The sequence below is a fragment of the Eurosta solidaginis genome, chromosome 4, assembly GCF_040869045.1.
Source record: "Eurosta solidaginis isolate ZX-2024a chromosome 4, ASM4086904v1, whole genome shotgun sequence".
Classification (NCBI taxonomy): domain Eukaryota; kingdom Metazoa; phylum Arthropoda; class Insecta; order Diptera; family Tephritidae; genus Eurosta; species Eurosta solidaginis.
Genome location: NC_090322.1, coordinates 14,334,789 through 14,356,867, shown reverse-complemented (window position 1 = coordinate 14,356,867; position 22,079 = coordinate 14,334,789). Strand labels below are relative to the sequence as shown.

At 37.3% G+C, this 22,079-nt stretch overlaps 2 protein-coding genes across 2 annotated transcripts; both read left to right on the top strand.

The window, feature by feature from the left end:
* The first annotated feature begins 1,041 nt into the window (after positions 1 to 1,041).
* On the top strand, positions 1,042 to 3,399 carry LOC137249106 (vanin-like protein 1). Its single transcript, XM_067780286.1, has 3 exons — positions 1,042 to 1,194; positions 1,256 to 2,610; positions 2,675 to 3,399. The coding sequence occupies exons 1-3, from the start codon at positions 1,129 to 1,131 to the stop codon at positions 2,919 to 2,921; spliced, it is 1,668 nt and encodes a 555-aa protein (XP_067636387.1). The 5' UTR covers positions 1,042 to 1,128; the 3' UTR covers positions 2,922 to 3,399.
* Positions 3,400 to 11,619: 8,220 nt separating this feature from the next.
* On the top strand, positions 11,620 to 13,597 carry LOC137247660 (vanin-like protein 1). Its single transcript, XM_067778634.1, has 3 exons — positions 11,620 to 11,753; positions 11,839 to 13,190; positions 13,250 to 13,597. The coding sequence occupies exons 1-3, from the start codon at positions 11,688 to 11,690 to the stop codon at positions 13,506 to 13,508; spliced, it is 1,677 nt and encodes a 558-aa protein (XP_067634735.1). The 5' UTR covers positions 11,620 to 11,687; the 3' UTR covers positions 13,509 to 13,597.
* The last annotated feature ends 8,482 nt before the right edge of the window (positions 13,598 to 22,079 follow it).

The following is a 22,079-nucleotide window of genomic DNA, read 5'->3' as shown; positions in this document are numbered from 1 at the left end:
ATGGCCCATACACGCGACTCCGCCTAGCCCTTACTTACTTACTTAATTGGCGCTTAACCGTCTGAACGGTTATGGCCGTCCAACAAGGCGCGCCAGTCGCTCCTTCGCTCCGCCAACCGGCGCCAATTGGTCACACCAAGGGAGTTTAAATCGTTTTCCACCTGGTCCTTCCAACGGAGTGGGGGCCGCCCTCTACCTCTGCTTCCATAGGCGGGTTCCGATAGAAACACTTTCTTGGCCGGAGCATCATCTTTCATTCGCATAACATGGCCTAGCCAGCGCAGCCGCTGCGTTTTAATTCGCTGGACTATGTTGATGTCTGCGTATAGCTCGTACAGCTCATCATTAAATCTTCTTCGGTACTCGCCATCGCCAACGCGTAGAGGTCCATAAATCTTTCGAAGAATTTTTCTCTCGAACACTCCCAAAGCCGCTTCATCTGCTGTCCGCCTATCCCTGCTCTATAGTAATTTGTTTGGACCCACACCTCTGTAGCTCCTGTAGCACGTTCTGAAATATGTCTGGTAGGACTGAGAATGATTTGCTGCTTAATTGACAGTGATTTAAATGCTAGCACCTTCCTAAAACCAATATCTGTTCAGCACAACAGATGAAAATCGTATATACATAGAAAAAGCAATTTAACAAAAGCTTCTCACAACAGGTGCCTAAAATTCAACATTTGAGTTTAAAAACCTAAGATCATCTTCTTGAGAGTTTGGGAGATAATTTCAATTGATGTCTAAGACCTATGCAATCTACGGCTGCATAAAATTTCAGAACTCTGAAGTGCTAAATATAACACTCAAGTTATTTGAGTTGAGTATCATGGTTCTCTTTACTACCGGCGCACCCTGTATACATACACGTATTACTATCAGGCACTTAAAATATCTATTCAGCACAAACAATGAACATCAGATTACCCTATAACCATAATTGACAAGGTTATAGGGTAATCTGTAAAACTAGTTAGATAAAAAGATGATAAAATAGATAGCTAATAAAGCTTACACAATCTAATTATCTGATAAAGTTATTATGCTTTCGCTTAAAAGATAGCCCACTTTGGAGCCCTTGTACAGAAGTTATTTAAAACTCGGCGGATTCGCAATTACGTCGCGTGCCATGTCGAACTTACAGAAGATTTTGATTTTTTTGGCGCTTGTGGTGGAGGCACAGCGTACTTGGCAGGTATCAAAAAATCTAGCGCTAACGTGGCCTAAAGTTTGAAATTTGTTCTTTATTTTCACAGATATCTCTACCAAGTGATCCCACCTACAATGCAGGCGTTGTTGAGTTTATACCAGGTGAAGGCAAAGGCAAACGCAAAACAAGTCACGCTTTACCACGCATGATAGAAATCATCGAGTCGGATGTCACGCGCAATCTAGACATACTCGTCTTTCCTGAATATGTTTTGACTGACGAAGAATTTCGCACCTTTGTGCCTGATCCAGCACTGAAGATCGCACCTTGTGAAGTACCCGATTATGATTTATTTCTTACCAAGTTATCCTGTGCAGTGCGTTCGCGTAAAGTTTATGTCGTTATAAATTTAAATGAGAAAGTCTTTTGTGCTAACGATACTACGATTGTGGGACGCTGTGATCCTAGTGGTTTAAATACGTACAACACAAATGTGGTATTTGATCGGCAGGGACGTGTGATATCACGTTATCGCAAGTCACATCTCTACAAGTATGAATGGTATAGCACAACAGTGCTACCAGAGTCTGAACTTGCTATATTTACCACCGATTTTGGTGTTACTTTCGGCCATTTTATTTGCTTCGATATGCTTTATTGGAACCCAGCAGAGGTTTTGATTAAAAAACGCGGTTTAACCGATATTATATATCCAACTTATTGGTTTTCCGAGTTGCCATTCCTTGTGTCCGTGCAGCTGCAAGAAGGTTGGGCATTTGCAAACGATGTAAACTTGCTTGCCGCCGACGCTAGTAAGCCTAGTGGACGTAATGGTGGTTCTGGCATCTATGCTGGTCGTATGGGACGTTTGACAGCAGCTATCTATGAGGAACCAACTACAAAAGTGCTCACCGCTAAAGTGCCTAAACGCGCGCAACATAACATTCAGCAGATGCCAAACGTTATCATGCCGGCATTTGTACCGCAAATTAGCACACCACGTTTTACTAAATTCGATCTACTACGTGACTACAATGTGGACATATTCAAGACACAGCTGTTGCCAGCTGATTTCACCAGCGTTAAAGAAACAGTTTGTTATGATAGTCAATTCTGTTGTCAGTTTGAGGCTGCACGCACTCCAATTGCATGGTGGTCTTCGGCTTATACGGCCTATCGTTATAGGATTAGTGCTTTTAGTGGCTCTCATGCCACACATCAGCGCGTTGACTATGCCGATTTAAAAGTGTGCGCTCTCTTTGCATGCACCAATGATCAGCTCTATAGTTGTGGGCACATCTTTCCGCAGAATGTGTCCGTCGGCAATAAATACTATTTTAGCTCGTTAAAGGTGAGCGGCTCGTTTGTTCAAGCGCCACGTCGTCTCATTATGCCATCTAGCGTAGATGGTGCGCTAATGCCGGTGCCGGTGCATATGTATGATTGGCAAGAGGTGGAGAGGTATTAAAACTATATTTATTTTATTCAAAAAACGTAATCACACAGTTTTTTTTTTTTTTCTTAGCAAAAACTCTACTAGCATAACCATCACCCTCACGCATCCGAAAGAGGACTTGTTGACCTTTGGCATTTGGGGCAACTATTATACTGAGAAAGTGAGCAAACATAATTTTGATCCAGTCTGGCAACCACCCAAACCTGTGCCACCTAAAAAAGTAATGAGTTCCGCTGCTGCATTTACAGCTGGTGGGAATAAAGTGTGCGCCATTTTGTTGCTGGTTACATTCATTAAGTCTCAGCTGATTATGTAAATGCTTTTTGATTGCATGAAAATCATAACAAAGTATTTAAGAGAACGGGCGAACAATGATTTTCCTAAGTGAACAGAATATTTTACAAAAGCTTAACAAAAAGGTGTGTTCTTTTACGTCCTAAATTGTAAACAGTCCGGAATAAAGAGTGGAACAAAACAAGGAACACTGGTGATAACAAAAAAAAAATGTTTCCGTATGGGAACTATCAGTAGTGACTACCCTAATATACATATGGACATCTTCATATAAAAATACATTCGTTTATCAATTCCCGTTGACATAATTTTGAAAACTGCGTTTTCCGGCCATCTTGCTTACGTATTTTTTTTTATTTTTCATTATACTCGCTAAAAAATGACTTCAACATCATTTCTTGCAAGTCTTTATAGAATGGTATTTAAACAGCTAAGTTACTTCAATGTTGTATATGGACTGGGATTCAATAAAAAACTTGTTCTTTGACCTCTCCAATATAGAGTATGGGTTTATGACATAGAGTTTGAGATACTTTAGCGAAATCCATTCGATTCTCTTCGCTCACCTGCTCTCTTTTCTTTCCCTCCCCGCCCAAGACTCCACGTATTTTCCCCCTCACCTCTTCCCTTCTTTTTTCCTCTCTAACCGATTTTTCTCCCTCACCTAATCTCCTAATTTTTGTTGTAACTCGTAACGTACGCCTTCTTTTGATAATCAGAGACTGACTCATCAACGCCAACAAAACCTACTTCCAAATTTGCAGGCAATTAACATTTCAATACCACCCTAGACGAACCAAAACTCCTCTCAGTTTTATTAATGGTGTGGAAAGACGACGATATGGCCTTTCAAATAAATAAAAAGAGGAAAATTTTCCGAAATGTGTAAGGACCCCTCTTTGTAAGTTTTACGCAGATATGATCATCGTTTAGAACATAAAGGCCCAAAGGATTGGTTGTCTAGCTCATGTTATATGAGTGGATAACGACGCTCTGCCCAAAAACGTATGCCTATCTACAGCACGGTATGGCAGCAATGGAAGGTGGTACCTGCACTGAGTTGCCAAAAGTTTGTAGGGGACGACTTGGTCTTCCTTCAGGCTCCCAATTGGTGTTTGCTTTCACTAAGAAAGGATGATGAGGGTATCTTTCAACGCAGCGGCCAATTCAGCACGATGCTATTTCTTCCTACTTCGTCATAGTCAGATGGTAGCACGTTTTTCCACATTCCTCACTATGTACATATGTAGGAACGGTTAACACTGAGATAGAAACACTGTGCATTTAGATAGAAAAGCAACACGCTCAGGAAAAAACTATTAAATTAACGTAGTAGTTTCTAAAAACAGTCGTCGTCTTCTCGTGAACTTGAAAATGTAAATTTAAAATATGAGAATTTAAAAATATTAAATATTAAAAATATAATATGCTTTTTACAGCATTCAAATAAATAATAATTAGTTTTAAAATAAATATGTATATAAATGCAATGTGTTACAAAATTGACAAAGTTGTGAAGAATAAAACATTATTTGTGTAAACCCACAAATAAATTGAGGGCTCAACCGGGATTAGACTGCCGTCAAGCAAATATTCCCAAAGGAAGAACTAAAAAATTAGTAAAATTTGCATGTGTTGAAAACAAATAAAGAGTGGTGAAAAAGTTTATGTGAAAAATTTTCAAAACTTCTGAAAAGTTGTAAAAACTGCAAAAAAAAAAAAAAATGTATGTACTTTTAGTGGTACCACAATTTTTTTGGTGTACCAAAGCAGGCTTTGTAAGTGTTCAAAGTGTCCATGCAAACTAAGTAGACTCGACAAAGCGAAAATACATGTGTACATATGCATATACGCATCAACGTAATTTGTTCCATGTATGTATGTTGAAAACGAAACGAAGCTACATCGTGAGCACGAAGTCATCTGCACTTATAATTTTCGTCGTTAAACGAAAGCGAGTGGCATGTACGTTCCATGTATGTAGGAAAAGCTAGTAGCAAAAAGAAAGAACAGAAACGAGAAGAAAAAGAAGAATGATGTCAAAATGAAAGTATAACAAAATAAAAGATGTAAAGAAGAAGTTCAAACAAAATCAAAAGATAACCTAAGAAGCAACAACGGAGGTAAGAAGAAAACTAGTTAAAATAAAAATTGCTAAACATCAAAGGAGTCAAGAGCTAATAAATAAAGAAGAAAAAACCGCCGTCAAGCGTGATAAAGAGAACAAACCATAAGCATCTGCAAAGCTGAAGGGAATACGAATTGAAATTTGAAGCGAAACAAATGCCAGTTACGTATCTTTAAAATATATAAAAAAAACCAAATTAAAAAGATTTGTGAAAGAAGTTAGGTAAATAAGCAAACAAAATATTTGTCAAAATTTCATAGAAAGGAAAATTTAAATTTATCATAAAATTTGCTGAATGTCAAATTTTAAATTTAAAATATGTTCAAAGTTTCCATAATTTTTTTCTTTTTCGTGACATTTAGAATCTGTCAAAAATTAAAGCACAAAAAAAAAATTTTTGAGAAATTTGTAAAAGAACGATTGAAAGAGAAAATCTATGTATCTAAATTTGTGCATATGTACATATGTTCAAATGATTATACAAATATAAATGCGAAATAATTTTTGAAATAACAATTTGTGAAAGATTTTGGAAAGGAGACATTGAAATTTTGACATTTAAGCATATGTATGTATGCAGGAAACGTACAAATTAATTGAAAATAAAAGTAAATGAAAACATTATTTTATTATATACGTACTACTAACACATTATTACGTATAAGATAGTTATATATATTCAATTCAGTTTTTGCTTTAATAATACATATCTAAAATGGACCAAGATACCATATTAGCTATGAATTGCGAGTCACTAAGAAATGCACTTAGGGAGCTTAACTTAGAAACGACAGGAGTTAAAAGGGCTTTGCAAGACAGACTAATGCTACATTACCGTATTAATAATAATGATGACAATGATTATGATATAGTCTCAAACGGATCCATATATGTATGATGTCCCTGTCGGCGGTCGCCCCAACCCAAGAAGATCGGTATTCACTTTTAAAGACATTGAGGAAAGTTTATCCAGATTCAGTGGCACAGATACAGTTGATATTAGACAGTGGATACAAGAATTTGAGGAAAATGCTTCCGCCGTTGTGCAAGCAGTTGCTAAAAGGTGCTGCAAAATTATTTATAAGGAGTGAAAGAGGTTTGGTAGATTGGGAATCTTTGATGAGTTTGGAGTGCAAGTTTGTGCATCAGATGTTCACAAAAAGTTGAGGAATAGGAAAAAGAAATTTGCCGAAACTTTGCGAGAGTACTTATATATATTGATGGAAATTGCTAAACCAATAAGTCTTGATGACGAAAGTATCATCGATTACTTTATCGAGGGCATACCAGACTCGAAATTAAATAAAGTTGCGCTTTATCAGTCGAAATCTATTGGTGAGCTTAAAAATCAAATTAAAGTGTATGAGAAAATAAGGGGAACACCCGGTTTCACGGGCAGTTCCAACAAACAAAATAATCAAGTGGGTGGAAAACAAGAAGAAGACGAGCGATTCGTTTCAAATAAAAACGTAAGAAATTGTTTTAAGTGTGGGTTGAATACTCATTTAGCCAAAGAATGTACAAGTCGGCAGTATAAGTGTTTTAAATACAATGCGATGGGTCATCGATTATTTGAATGCAAGAAGGAAGTAAAGTCAAAGCAGGAGCAGAGTAACATGATGAGCGGAAGTAGCGTCCTTAAATTTAAGAAGATATTTATTAAAAATTTTGAGTTTAACAGTTTAGTAGATACGGGATCTAGTTTGTGCTTATTGAGGGATGATGTTTTAAAAAAGATAAATTTCAAAGAAAGTGTGCAAGAAGAAAAAATTATTCTCCGTGGTTTATGTTATAGCGAAGTAACAACAATAGGGTTTGTAATGGTGAAAGTTAGGATTGATAAGATGGAGCTACCTATGAAATTTTACATCGTGAATGAAGGTACAATCGACTATAAGGTTATCCTAGGCAACACAATACTAGAGCACGTAGATATGAAAGTAAGCCAGAAGGGAGTAGAATTGTTTTTAAAAAGCGATGCGAATGTTAATTTAGGGGAAAACAGTGCAAGGAAGTCACCACCGACGGAATCCTGGCGAATGAAAAATATATATACCATGATTTGTTTAGTGAATTTGAATGTGTTTGTTCTCAAGTTCAAATGGAGGACTTAGCGCATGAGTCTGTAAATCTAAGTCATTTGAAGGAAAATCATTCGTGCGTCGTTAAAGATTTAATTGATAAATACAACCCACAGCAAAATATAAAAAGCCCAATTGAAACGAAAATTATTGTAAGTGATGACATACCAGTTTATCATCGACCTAGAAGAATTTCTTATGATAGCCAACGCATAGTTGATAAACAAGTTTCGGCTTAAGTGCAGTATACGGACAATTCCAAAATCAAAAAATGAAGTATGAGGATTGATAGACATGGTCAAGGTGAGTATAACTACACAATTTTGTTTGTGGGCAAATGACAATAACAGGAGTTATTAAGGGTCAAAGTTCATATGAAGAATTTTTTTAAATATAAATTTCTCTTTAAGTATAGAAGCGATTTTCAAAATTTTTTTTCATTGTATAGGTAGTAAAATTACCTTACATTTGATATGCTGTTTGTATTCCTATCCCGTAAAATACTTAAAAAATTCGATGTTTAAAAGTGTTATATTTACTAAGTAAATTACGCATATATATTTGTACATATGTCTGTATGTGTATGTATATTGAAATAAAGCCAGTATGGCCTTATTGCCATTTTCAAAACATGGTTGTTGTAATTTTGTTAGGCTGTACCTAAAAACGCGCAAAAGAGGGCGTACCGTGGCATGTTGCCACGGTTCAGGCAACCACCCGACTTGGCATGGCGCAGCCCAGGGTTATTTAAATAAGCGCGGCCGAAGGCCGCCAACTCAGACAGGTATTCTGCACATAAAGGAAACAAATACCAGGTGTTCTGCGCAGAATTACTGTTAATTTGCCCAAAATTAAGTTTTGGTATACCAGGAACAGGACAGTTGGTATTGCATTGATGGGACTAAGGATATTATATATAATTTTAAATGAAAACTTAAACTATTTCCCATCTACCAAACTATATTTTCATATATTTAATACAGCAATTAAATTTAAAAAAAAATTAAGTTTTTAAAAATTTTGATATGTTTTTTAAAAAATTATATTATTTCAGGAAATTCTTTGCAGTTATATACTTAAGATATACATCAAATGAAAGGTATTGGAAATACATATCCAACGATGTAAAAACTTTGAAAATCGGTTCAATACTTTAGAAGTAATTTAGATTAAAAAAAAAGCTTATTATGAACTTTGACTTTTAATAGCTTTTGTTGTTGTTGTTTGCCCAACAAAAAAAAATATACCGTTATGTTTCTTTTATTAATACCTATCGATCTCAATTTTTCGTTTTTTTATATCAGCATTGTCCGTATACTGCACTTGTTCCCAAGTTTCAGAATGGTTAGACGAAGGCATTATACAACCAAGTTCATCATGTTATGCGTCTCCCATAGTTTTAGTAAGCAAGAAGGATGGAAGCAAGCGCTTGTGTTGCGATTACCGTAAGCTTAATCTAAAAATTGTTAAAGACAACTTCCCAATGACGTTAATGGATGATGTTATCGATAGATTGCAGGGGCAAAGTTATTTTCGGCTTTAGATCTGAAGGACGGCTTCTTTCATGTGCCGATGCATAAGGATTCAATAAAGTTCACGGCTTTTGTTACACATGCTGGTCAGTATGAATTTTGTACGCGCCTTTCGGCATAAAGAACTCCCCTGCTGCATTTTGTAGGTTCATTGCAGTGATTTTCAGGGACCTTATCAGAGACGGTACAGTGGCAATTTATATGGATGACTTAGTTATTCCTTCGAATAGTGAAGAGGAAGGGATAGAAAAATTGAAAAGAGTTTTGAACGTTGGTGAGAAACATGGCATACAGTTTAAATGGAAAAAATGTAAGTTTTTGCAAAGGAGTGTCGATTTTTTAGGATATGTCATAAAAAATGGCACAATTCAACCATCGGAAGAGAAGACAAAAGCAATAAAAAAATATCCAATGCCAAGGGACAGAAAAGCGATTCAGCGGTTCTTAGGGTTAACGTCTTATTTTAGGCGATTCGTTCAAAATTATGCGTTATTGGCAAAACCGTTGTCAGATTTACTAAGAAAAGATGCAGTTTTTAAAATCGGTGATGAGCAACTAGCAGCCTTTCAGCAACTTAAGGAGGCATTAACAAAAAAGCCTGTACTTAGACTATTCAATCCGAATGCAGAAACAGAGGTACATACGGACGCGTCAAAATTTAGCTACAGAGCAGTGATGCTGCAAAAGTGGTCTGAGGACCAAAACTTTCACCCAGTCCAGTACTAAAGTGGAAAGACAAGTCCTGCAGAACAAAAGCATTGTTCGTATGAGCTCGAGGTTTTAGCTATAGTTGAGGCACTAAAAAAGTGGAGAGTGTATTTGCTAGGTTGTAAATTCAAAATCGTGACTGATTGTAACGCATTCGCAATGACTATGCGTAAAGACGATATTGCTTCTAGAGTAGCAAGGTGGGCGATGTTCCTACAAGAGTTTGATCATCAAATCGAGCATCGATCAGGGTCTCAAATGAGGCACGTAGATGCGCTCAGTCGGGTTCATTGTTTGCTTGTTGAAGATACATTGCATCATAGGTTGATAAAAGCGCAAGAAGAGGACAGTTGGACGAAGGCGGTTTTAAAGATTTTAGAAAGGATACGTATGATGACTTTTACACATTTCGCGGTGTCCTTTACAAGGATCCAACAAGAGAACTTATTGTTGTACCGGAGCAAATGGAGGAAGAAATTATGAAATTAGCTCATAGGCAGGGCCATTTTTCAGCACGTAGGACACAAGAGATTATTGAAAAGTCATATTTCATACCGAAAGTGTCCTCAAAAGTAGCGAGAGGTGAATCCAGTTGTATTGAATGCATCGTGGTTAATGCAAAGGCGGGTAAAAAGGAAGGTCTTTTGTCACCAATCGACAAAGACACTGAACCGTTGTCTACCTTACATGTCGATCACGTAGGTCCCATGACAACCACGAATAAGCAATACAATTATATTTTTGTTGTAGTAGACGGGTTCACAAAGTTCGTTTGGTTATATCCAACGAAAGATACCGGAGCTTCTGCGGTGGTAGAAAAAATGAAAAAGGGGCTAGTATTTTTGGAAATCCGAAAAGAATAGTTTCGGATAAGGGTTCTGCTTTCACATCTAATTTGTTCAAGGATTATTGCGAAGAAGAGGGTATACAACATTATACTATAACTACAGGTATGCCCCGAGGAAATGGGCAAGTCGAGAGGATGCACCGTGTAGTTGTGCCTATGTTGGCAAAACTAAGTCAGGAACATCCGGGACAGTGGTACAGGCATGTAGATCAAGTCCAGCAATTTATAAATAGTATTCCGGCAAGAAGTACCAAGTACTCGCCTTTTAAAATTTTAACGGGATGTGATATGCGTTTAAAGGACCTACCTGACCTTAACGAGTTTATGCAAGACGCAAGTATGAAAGATATAGATTCTGAACGTAACGAAATTCGAAATAAAGGTTAAGAAAACATACTGAAAATTCAGCAAGAAACCCGCAAATGCTTTAATACGAAACGTAAATCAGCGTTAAATTATAAAATAGATGACTTAGTTGCTATTAAACGCACTCAATTTGGCAGTGGCCTCAAACTTAAGGTGAAGTATTTAGGTCCATACAAAATAATAAAAAAAACTTCCTCACGACCGTTATGAAGTAGAAAAAATAGGTGAGAATGAGGGTCCAGGGTGTACATCGACGGTGGCAGAATTTATGAAGCCATGGGGACCATCGTTCGGGACGAATGAAACGTCAGGACGGCCGAATGTAGGAACGGATAACACTGAGCATAGAAACACTGTGCATTTAGATATAAAAGCAACACGCTCAGGAAAAAACTATTAAATTAACGTAGTAGTTTCTAAAAACAGCCGTCGTAAATTTAAAATTTGAGAATTTAAAAATATGAAATATTAAAAATGTGATATGCTTTTTACAACATTCAAATAAATAATAATTAGTTTTAAAATAAATATATAAATGTAATGGGTTACAAAATTGACAAAATTGTGAAGAATAAAACATTATTTGTGTAAACCCACATGTAATGTTGACAGTAACTGCTCTTCGTAACTAATATCGCGCGATCGTAAACAGCCTCACCCTGTTTAGCACATTCTTCTTCTTCGAAGTGACTACACCTTGCCCATCGTATCAATTGTTTTTCCCGACTTGCTGCGAACCTAAATGAAGGTCACCTGCTTGTAGTATATTTTCGAGTAGGAGGAATGTCTCGCTGTGCTCCTCATCTAAGGTAACACGCGCGCAAATTTGGATCGATATCTCCGAAACCTTATTATGTCAATAACAAAGATATTAACGAGTCTTATCGAAATCGATTACGTATGTAGTCAATCAGTTAGAACATACAATTAGATTTACTCAGTGCGTGCTCGTATAATTGCCATTAAATACTCGTATACTTAACTAAAAGAGGTGATAAAATAATTTGGCAATAATCACGAAATGGTCTATATGATAAGATTATGGAAATCGTACAATTTCCAGAACTTCTATTTAAATTCAAAAGACCACTTGCCATTCAAGGAGAAGGCAAGTTACACGTGAGCGATGCAGAACATCTGGAGTAAATTGATTTTCTTTGTTGTCACAGTGGGACCACAGCTAGCTTGGCAGGTATGGAAAACAAAATTTTTAAATTCACTGCTGTTTGGCGTTATCAAACTTATAATTTAATATTTATTGCCCATTTCGTACACAGCTCTCTCTGCCAAGCGATCCCACATATAAAGCAGGCGTTGTTGAGTTTATACCAGGCGAGGGCCAAGGTTATGCCAGAGTCGAAGATGCTCTACCGCGCATGAAGGCAATCATCGAGTCGAATGCTACACGCGATCTAGACATACTCGTTTTTCCCGAATATGTTTTGAATAACGTAGAGGCGCGTACTTTTGTGCCTGATCCGTCGCTGAAGATCTCACCTTGCGAAATACCCGATTATGATTTATTTCTTACAGAGATATCTTGCGCTGTGCGTTCGCGTCAAGTTTATGTAGTTATGAATTTAATGGAGAAAGTATTTTGCGCTAACGACACTTCAAAAGTGGGAACTTGTGATCCCAGCGGTTTGAATTCATACAACACAAATGTGGTGTTCGATCGCCAAGGACGTGTGATATCACGTTATCGCAAGTCACATCTCTACAAGTATGAATGGTATTCTGAGAAAGTTATGCCACAGCCAGAAAAGGCCATATTCACCACTGACTTTGGTGTTACTTTCGGACATTTTATATGTTTTGATATGCTGTACTGGGATCCAGCACAGGTTTTAGTTAAAGAACACGGTGTTACCGAAATTATATTTCCAACTTATTGGTTTTCTGAGTTACCATTCCTCATGGCTGTACCACTTCAAGAGGGTTGGGCATTTGCTAATGATGTCAACTTGCTTGGCGCCGACGCTAGTAAACCTAGTGGACAAAATGGTGGTTCTGGCATCTATGCTGGTCGTATGGGACGTTTAACAGCGGCTATGTATGAGGAACCAACTACAAGAGTGCTCACCGCTACAGTGCCTAAACGCTCTCAGCGTGATAAATATCGTGTGCCACCAGTAGACGCACCCGCATTTAAGCCACAAATTCGCACGCCACGTCTAACCAAATTCGATTTGTTGCGTGACTACAATGTGGATATATTTAAGACGCAGCTGTTGCCCGCTGATTTTAAAAACGTTAAAGAAACAGTTTGTTACGATAATGAGTTCTGTTGTCAGTTTGAGGCTACACGCGTTCCGATCGCAGGCTCGTCAAATTTCATGGACTATCGCTATCGACTTGGCGCTTTTAGTGGCTCACATGCTACACACCAACGTGTTGATTTTGCTGATTTGAAGGTGTGCGCTGTGTTTGCATGTACCAATGAAGAATTATACAGTTGTGGCTATATATTTCCGGAAAATGACGCCGTTGGCAATAAATTCTACTTCAGTTCGTTGAAGGTGAGTGGCTCATTTGCGCACGCGCCACGTCGTCTTATTATGCCGTTGACCGTAGATGGTGCACTTATGCCATTGCCGCTGCATATGCTTGATTGGCAGGAGGTGGAGAGGTAATAAAGATATTTTTTTTTAAATTACAAAAGTACTGACAAACATGTTTTTTTTGTAGCTCCGACGCCACCAGTATCACCATTAACCTAACATCTCCGAAAGAGGATTTGTTGACATTTGCCATATGGGGTAATTACTATACAGAGCGAGTGAGTAAACATAATTTTGATCCAGTTTGGCAACGATCGCAGACAGATCAGTCCACACAAACAGATCAGTCCGCACCAAAAGACGATCAAACAAATTCAGGGGCATCATTATACGCTGGCGTAAATATAATAGCAATATTTTTGTTGGGAGCTCTAATAAATTTTTAATATTTTAAGATTGTTTCACAAATTCACAAAAAATATAATGGAAAAGTATTGGTCAGAATACTATATAATAAAGGCCGAAAAATATCTAATTTACATTACTTCTTCTGCAAGAAAAAATTACAGAGCCCTCCTTGTATTCCTGAATAAAAACCAAAGTTCTCTTACGAACTTTTTTAAAAAATGTTCTTCCACCAGCATGGATAAAAAACAATATTTTCGGCCCAATATAGAAAATAGCAGAGCTAAGTCACGTGGAACCTGAGGTTCAGTAATGTGTATCCATGGTGTTTGCAAAAGGTGAATTCATATCGACAAGGACTGGTGTCAGTAGAAAATAGCAGAAGACTCATTGCATTGATACGCGGCAGGTATGCCTGTCGTAAGAGGCGACTAAAATACCAAATTGATTCAGGGGGTTGTGTAGCGCAACCCTTTAAAGGTGTTGCCAGCGCAAAATATAGCTTCTCCAACCCAATTGTCAGCCTCAACTACCCGTGGCGAATCCTGTTTCTTTAACAACCGAGGCACTGGCGACGCCAAGTTCCTCATGGATCTAGGGGGTGGGAGAGAGTTATGGCCTAGAAGGTTTCATGTGGTCATACCAAATCGTTCCAGAGATGGTCGGGCTAGTACCTTAATGGTGCTTGTTACCGAAACGTACCGGATCTGCATCCGATAATCGACATCGATAACACTCCTCAAGGCCTTTGGCGAGTGTCCTTATCGCTACAACAACAACACCAACAACAACAACGATACTACGCTTAGCTCGGATAGGGCTATTGGTAAATTTTCGAATTACCTAACTCTCTTTCCCCCCTGATGGAACTATGCAGATATCTATGCCACAGCCTCACATTTTGGCAGCTACAGTGATAGCATTCAACTACGTGGGCAGTGGCGGGCAGCGTTAAGCAATCACACTTAAAGGGTCTACTCAGCTCGTTATTAAGTCTTCGTCATTTTAGTGCAAGCCTTCTCGACCCGATTTGTTGGTAATGCTACGAAAAAACACGAACTGCTGGCTAAAAGGTTGCACCGATAAATCAATCGCTTATTTCTTACCGTTCAACCGCTTTTGGCTCAACCAATCAATCGTCGGTATGTTGTCTGTGCCTATACCGTCGGTTACCGTCTGTGAGTACACTCATCTCTCTATGTCCTTTCTTTCAGCTTTATCCGAACTACTACGCCTCTTAAGCGGTCTTCTGTTGGCCTGCCAGTTTTTTAGGCTCAAAGATTGGGGCGGGTATTACCAGGCAGCGTCGAATTTTGACGGGCAAAAATCCGGTAAGCCCCAGTACTGTCTTCTCTGATACTAGTTGGATTGCTTTAGAAGCGATTGGTTATATAAATAACAAATCATCAACGATATAACTACTCTCATTAGCCCCCCCCCCCCCCCCCCTTATATTAGTTTGCCCATGTCTGCTATACCCATAAGGAGCATTCCACGGCTTAGACGGAACAAATCGTATAGATTTTTAAACTAAAGACAATCCAAACCTTTATAAAGCAAAGTATTTAGTACATTAATATTGTATAGTAAATGTGCAAGTAAATGACTTCTGCCGCAGCAGCAGGGACGAGGAAGAGATAGAAAGCGTAGGGTATTATCTATGCCATTGTCCCGCCCTTTCGAAAACGAGGTACCAATTTCTCCACACACACTTCCTTGGGCACATTGCAGAGCTAGAATCCGCAAATACACTGAAAGAAATGGTGCTAGTAAAATCAACAAATATGTTCTGTTGTTGACTTAACGGCGATTCGGTGAAATTGATCGAATTATGGTTAATTCGACCGAGTTCTTTGTCAAGCGAACAAATTAGTTTAGTCATTTCAACAGAAGAGAAATTGTCGCTCTTAAGTTACCAAAATTCTGTAAAATTTACAGATTCCTAATCAATCTAACTGATTTTTCTGTTAACACAACTGATCAGTCATTTCAACAGCGAACAACAGTCAATGCATGAGCAAATTTCAAAGAGAATTTTACGCTCACTCTGATCTCTACTTTGTACTTATGACGATGGTGCCACTTGTTAAAAAAAAAACACCAAAATAAGAACACCACCAAGTCGAAAAAACACACAAATCGGGAAAACAACAAAAAACTAGTTTTTCAGTTATCAATACAAAACAAAAAAACCCTTTTTTGAATTTAATGTGCATAACACTGCAAAAAATTGTGCGATACCGGGACACCTATTTATCGGGTAGAATTTTGCAACTTCTCCCCCAAGCGAAATGCAAAATTTCGCCCTCTTGTTGTAAAAGTTTTGTTTGAACGAACAGGATTTTTCCAAAATTAGTAACATTTTGTTCAAGTTTTTACGAATTTTCACTCACGCGAACGAATCTAATAAGATAATAAAAAACATCCTTTTTTAATGTTCATGTTTCCGACAGCATAAAAGTTTGAGTTATTTTGGAATCGTTTCAAAATAAAGTGTTACGGGAATTAAACTTCCCGAATTACATGTAAAGTTACTCCAGTGGTGAATTACCTTCCAGCGATTTCATTCTTTACTTTTCGATAGCTTACAAGTTCTCTATTTAAAATGTTATGTCAAACATTTATACTACAAGTTTTGTTCGAAAAAATCACGTGTGGCAACTCTACATGCGAGAGAAGAAATTGAGAATAAGCAGTAAAGTGACGCGCGGCGAAGTTCAAAACTATAAATTAAAGAAATTATAAAAAATAAAATTTGGTGAAAGTGTGTTTAATACAACAAAGTAATAAAGTGTATACTGTTTAATAGTAAAGTTGAAATAAAGTTCTTGAAACCGACGCCAATGTGGTTTAACAAGGGGTACATGCTCTCATTTTCGCTAGAGCATGTACTAACGCGTGTGTGAATATGTATGTAGCATATATACACATATATATGTAGCAAGCATGCGTATTTATGTATTCACATATTTACGTATATATATGGCAACATATTTTCGATGGTGATTCGGAACAAGTTTTGTTTATTTGAATTCAGATTTAATTTATTATTATTTTAATTAATATTACTAAATATAGCAATAATATCATTAGAAATGAAATGTACTTATGTGTAATTCATACAAATAAAAAAACTACGTGAGTTTAAAAATATATTTATCCGGCTTTCATTTTTTCCACAGGTATTAATGTCATAGGTATGAACAGAAAATTCTGTTGATGTAAAAGTTTACGCTATTAATCTAGAAAAAACAGAAATATCTGTTATTTCAGTAGATTTCACTGTCAGTGTCATTTCGACAATAAACACCGTTAATTTAACAGTTTACGTTGGTTATTTCAAATGAATAGAAATCCCTTTCATATTAACAGTTATTTTTTTTTTATTTTATGGGGAAAGTATACTGAACTTTAACCCAACCTAACCTAAATGTTCAAACAAAAGGCGAACCAAGCGTTTGTACGGGACAGCCAACATTCACCGGATTTTGTGTTAACATTGTGTCAGGTGAAACTTCAGGAAAACTAATAATATTTAAAACACCAAAAATCGCCTTTGTTACTTGTACTTGACTAGAGTTTAGCCTTGCCACTTTGTTCGCTAACATAAAATATTAATGCTCTTCCCATCTTAAGCGGTCGAATTGGCAGGCTTAAACTCTAGTCAACTTTAACTGGAGTTTAAACTCGCACTGAAGACCGGACCTAATAATATGAATGAAATGGCGTAAACACGCTACCATAGTCCGACCTGCCCATTTTTACTACGGGTTTTGGTGTTACGCAACGACGAAGTTACTCATACGCTGCTATCTAACTACTCACCACAATATTATTGGTTGGTTTTATACAAAATTAGTTAGTTAAATATTTCATTAAATTGACAAATATACAAATACATCTTGATACCAAACATTTTTTCAGTTTACCCAATTATCGTAACTGACCTAGGTTCCTTTAACGAACCATCTCTGTATTAATAATATTGCAAAAAAAATGTCCATATTAGGCAATTAAATACTTTTTTTACACTTCTTTCACCTACAACGCACACAGACGGAAATTGTGCCATGCACTTTCTTCCTCTATAACTCCCAGAAACAATTCAAAATATGGCTACCCGGCAGGAAAGTGCACTAGTTATTACTGTGCTATATGTGCTGCGCTTTTAGTGAAATTGAGGTATAATTGCATTTCTTGGCCCTTTTAACTTTTTTTCCTAGAAGCAGCTATGAAAGTCTTTAGCGATAGGCTCAGAGAGCTAAAAAAAACAATGTTGAGAGATCCTTCTAAAAACTAATATAAGGGTTGTCCCATCAAAGCGACACTTCTCCTATAGCCTATAGAACTAAGGTCTCAATACCAAATGGTATTGTGGCGAATACTAGCATTTCAAAACACCACAATGCTGATACTCAATAAAAGCACAGTAAAGCAACCAGCCGCACATATGTACATGTAAACAACAAAGCAAGCAGCCACACAAACATGTTAGCAGCGAAGAGAAAATTTCACGTACATACATGTAGTCAGCAGCTAAGAGCAGAAGTTATTACTCACACATATACACGCATGTAACTAGAAGACAAACGTGAATATTAGATACAGAAATGAGAAATAAATAAACAGCTGTTCGAGAAGGCCGCTCGTGAAAAGTCTAGACCTTAGGAGAAATGGGCGAACGAGGCAACGGAGAGTATAAAAGCAGCGCAAGCTGAGGAATCATGAGCCAGTTTGATTTTAACACTCTTTTAGCACGTGAGTAATTAAATTGTGAAATATTTATTCGACAGTTCAACGATTCGAACTATAACAGACGGTGCAGAATAATCAGGAATTCTTAAAATTCGTTACGGTATCTTTTTTTCAAACCCTATTCAATTTTTTTCTAATAAAACTTTAAGATGGTGATTATTTTTCGAATTCTCATAAGATGCCAAGATCTTTTTTGAAATGAAGCTTAGCACATTTAAATATTAACGCGTTATATTTTCTGGAATATATGTTAGCCTCACGTTGCACTTTCAAATTCTAACTTTTGAACTAGGTCACCTGGCGCTTTGAAAAATGGTTGAATTTGTAGGAAATTCTACCTCGTGTCTTATATAGTGGAAAATATTTTATAAAAGGAACACACAAACTTACGCGAGACCTGGAAAGAACATACAGGGTGAGATTATTCCCACAAAAGAAAACGCCATTAATGTTATTTTTCTGACACTTAAAAAAGTTATTTACCAAAGTCGGTCAAAACTGAAGTTTCTGGTAGGAAAATACAAAGATCTGACAGCTGACAGCGTACATACTTTTTAAGATCTTTCCATATAACTACACCACATTATCAAATTTTGAGTATTTAAATATAATCGCAAGAGAGAACTGATGAATGTCATAGGTCGAGATAATGAAACGCACATAGGTACACTATTTATGAATAACGGTACCGAGAGAGATAGAGAGAAAACTGAACAAAGAGTTTGTGTAAGGTTAGATGACGTCACGCTCAAAGAACGGATTAACTATATAGTAAAGATAAAATAAGCAGATTTACCGAAATTCAGACCTTGTATAAATCTTCAGAAGGTACGACAAGCTTAGCTTAAGCTAAAGATTTGCACCAGCCAGTGTCTATTATGAAACTCCTTTGAGTTTAATATTTGATAGTGATACCTACCATGTGAAAGGGACCACTTTGCACTTTTTGGGGAGTGTTATCGATGTTGATGGTCCTTTGCTGATCCGGTACGTTACGGTAACAAGCACCATTAAGGCACCAGTCCATCTCGGGAACGATTTAGTATGAACAAGTGAAACCTTCAATGCCATACCGCCCTCCCACCCCCTAGATCCATGAGGAACTTGCGGTCGCCAGAGCCTCGGCTGTTAAAGTTACCGGATCTTTGGTAGGTGAGGTTGAAAATCGGGTTGGAGAAGTCATATTTCGCGCTGGCAACACCTTGAAAAGGTGCTACACAACCCCTTGAATCAATTTGGTATTTTAGTCGCCTCTTACGACAGGCATACTTGCCGCGGGTATATTCTAAGCCCCCTAACCTCCTGGGGGGGATTTTTCCCTTGTCCTGGATTTAAGTGGATTTATTTCAATAACAGTCTAATATGGGATTAAGTGTTTCACTGAGAAATTTGGATGTGGTCCATGCTAATTCTGGGCCGCACCTTATCCACTATGCTATCCTTACATGACTTTTCACTTGATCACAAAAAACTTCTCTGGAAAAGTTTCATGTTTTCTTAAATTCTGGATCAAGTATAAGCTATATGTGTAGTGATAGCGGGCTCAGCCTACCTTACTGAAAGTCCTGTCCTCAACTCTAATGCAAAGCAACATCAACAAAGCACTAAACAGTGCTTGCAACTATCGTTCGGAGTCGGCTTAAAACATATAGGGACCGACTCACCGCACAGCACTATATAAATTGAAAGAGAAGATCGTCCTAAATCTCCTAGGAGATAAATCGCGCCATGTATTAATTTTTAATACCACTTAAAAGGTCTTTGAAATAAGTTACAGATGTCGGTTCAGCCAGATAGAGCTTCTTTCAGACCACACCAACCTGAGTCCAAGAATTGTTGGATTTTTGTATCAGTCTACCACTTATCCACTATGAAACCTTGAAAGTCTTGTTTTAATCATTCATTAAATCCGAACTCTACCCATTACTTCCGCGCTTTTATGGGACTAGTGTTAATTTTCTCTCCACAGAGAATACTTTCTGAGTGGGCTATTTTTTCTGAATATGCTTCTAAATTTATTTTTCATTCTTTTTCTCTACTGATTCCTAAACGGAAATTGCAAAACACAGCCGCTGCGAATAGTATGTACGATTATGTTTGTATGTATGTCTATTTGTAGAGATTTGAGTAGTTAGCCTTAACTAACTAATATTTTGTTTAGTTTCACAGCTCGATATCATTTCAAGGCCAAAGTTTTGGCAATTAAAAAAGTTATGAGCTGGATATTTATTGATATGAAAAGGGAAGCAATTTTGTAATTGCGTAAAAACCCGATTTGGAATTGAATAACAATTTCAAATTGCCTAGAATATTTTCTAATTGAACTGGAAATGGGAGATCCAATATTATTTTGCAATCAAGATTTTTGCATTCAATTATTTTAATTTTTTTGCAAATCTGAATGGCATTGACAGAGGAAAAAATTACACCACACCAAGCCCTTGGTATTAAATATAATCAGGGAATATTAAGGAGGGCAGAATGGAGGCAGATTCTTGACATAGCCGGACCTACCATATTGCGTTCGCTTGTTCGGTTCGTAGGCATATGTATTAGGGTGGGTCGATTTGTATGGACGAAAGTTAACCGATATCGCGCCATCTATTTTTCGATAGGATTTGGGCTCAGGAAAAAAAGTTCTACTACGCATACCCAAAAAAATATTTTTCGAGCCTGCGAATTTTTTTTTTTTTACTTTTTTTCGAATTTGATTTTTAAGGTTTTTTTCATGACCTACTAAAAAAAATTTCATATGTATACCCTGTCCGATCCAAAAATATTTTTTCAAAAAACTGTTATCGCAAACGTTTTTAGCGGACATTTTTGGGTCGGACAGGGTATAAAAAAAAAAAAAATAAAAATAAATGTAAGGCGCGATAACCTCCGAAGAGATCTAAGGCCGAGCTTCTCTTCCAATTTGCGTCGTGCTCCTCTTGATTTTTCCCTACAAATTGGCCGGACGGGACCTACATGTTTTATGCCGACTCCGAACGGCATCTGCAAGGCAGATGAGTTTTCACTGAGAGCTTTTCATGGCAGAAATACACCCGGAGCGCTTGCCAAACACTGCCGAGGGGCGACCCCGCTTAGAAAAATTTTCTTCTAATTGAACAGGGTATACATGAAAATTTTACAATCAAATGAAATTTTTTTTTAGTAGCTCATGAAAAAAACCTTAAAAATCAAAGTCGAAAAAAGTAAAAAAAAATGAAATTTCGCAGGCTCGAAAATTATTTTTTTGTGTATTCGTAGTGGAACTTTTTTTTCCTGAGCCCAAATCCTATCGAAAAATCGATGGCGCGATATCGGTTAATAAATCGACCCAGTCTAATATGTATACCAGAAATGGCTTGAGTTGGGATGACATCTTTGCGTACCGAGAAAATAGGTCTCTGATGTGCATAACAAAGCTCGAATGATACTTAAAATCTGAAAGATATTGGGTTTATGGATGATAAGGTCAAATATTTGAATTTCTACACGTGTACTCATCTGGGCAAAGGGGACTATCTGCAACGTCTTCTCCCCATTCCTATTCATCTGTCACCAAGTTCTTCGAACAAAAGATACAACAGATAGTACGGAGATTAGGTTCAATACGAGAAGCTCCGGATAAAAATTTTAAAATCAGGCATGAGAACCATTGCTTGAGTAAAACCCGAGTTACTCGTAAAACCAACATACTTGGAAATATTCGTTCTCCACTCTAGTCGCTTAAAAGTCGGATCTGTTAAAATAGGGTCGCCCGATGTATGCTGAAAAACCTCCCATTCTAAATTTTGAGGTGATTCTTTAGCCTTTCGGTAGACCCGTGCTAGAAAAGGTGACTATAGTCTAGCTTCACATAATGACATAGG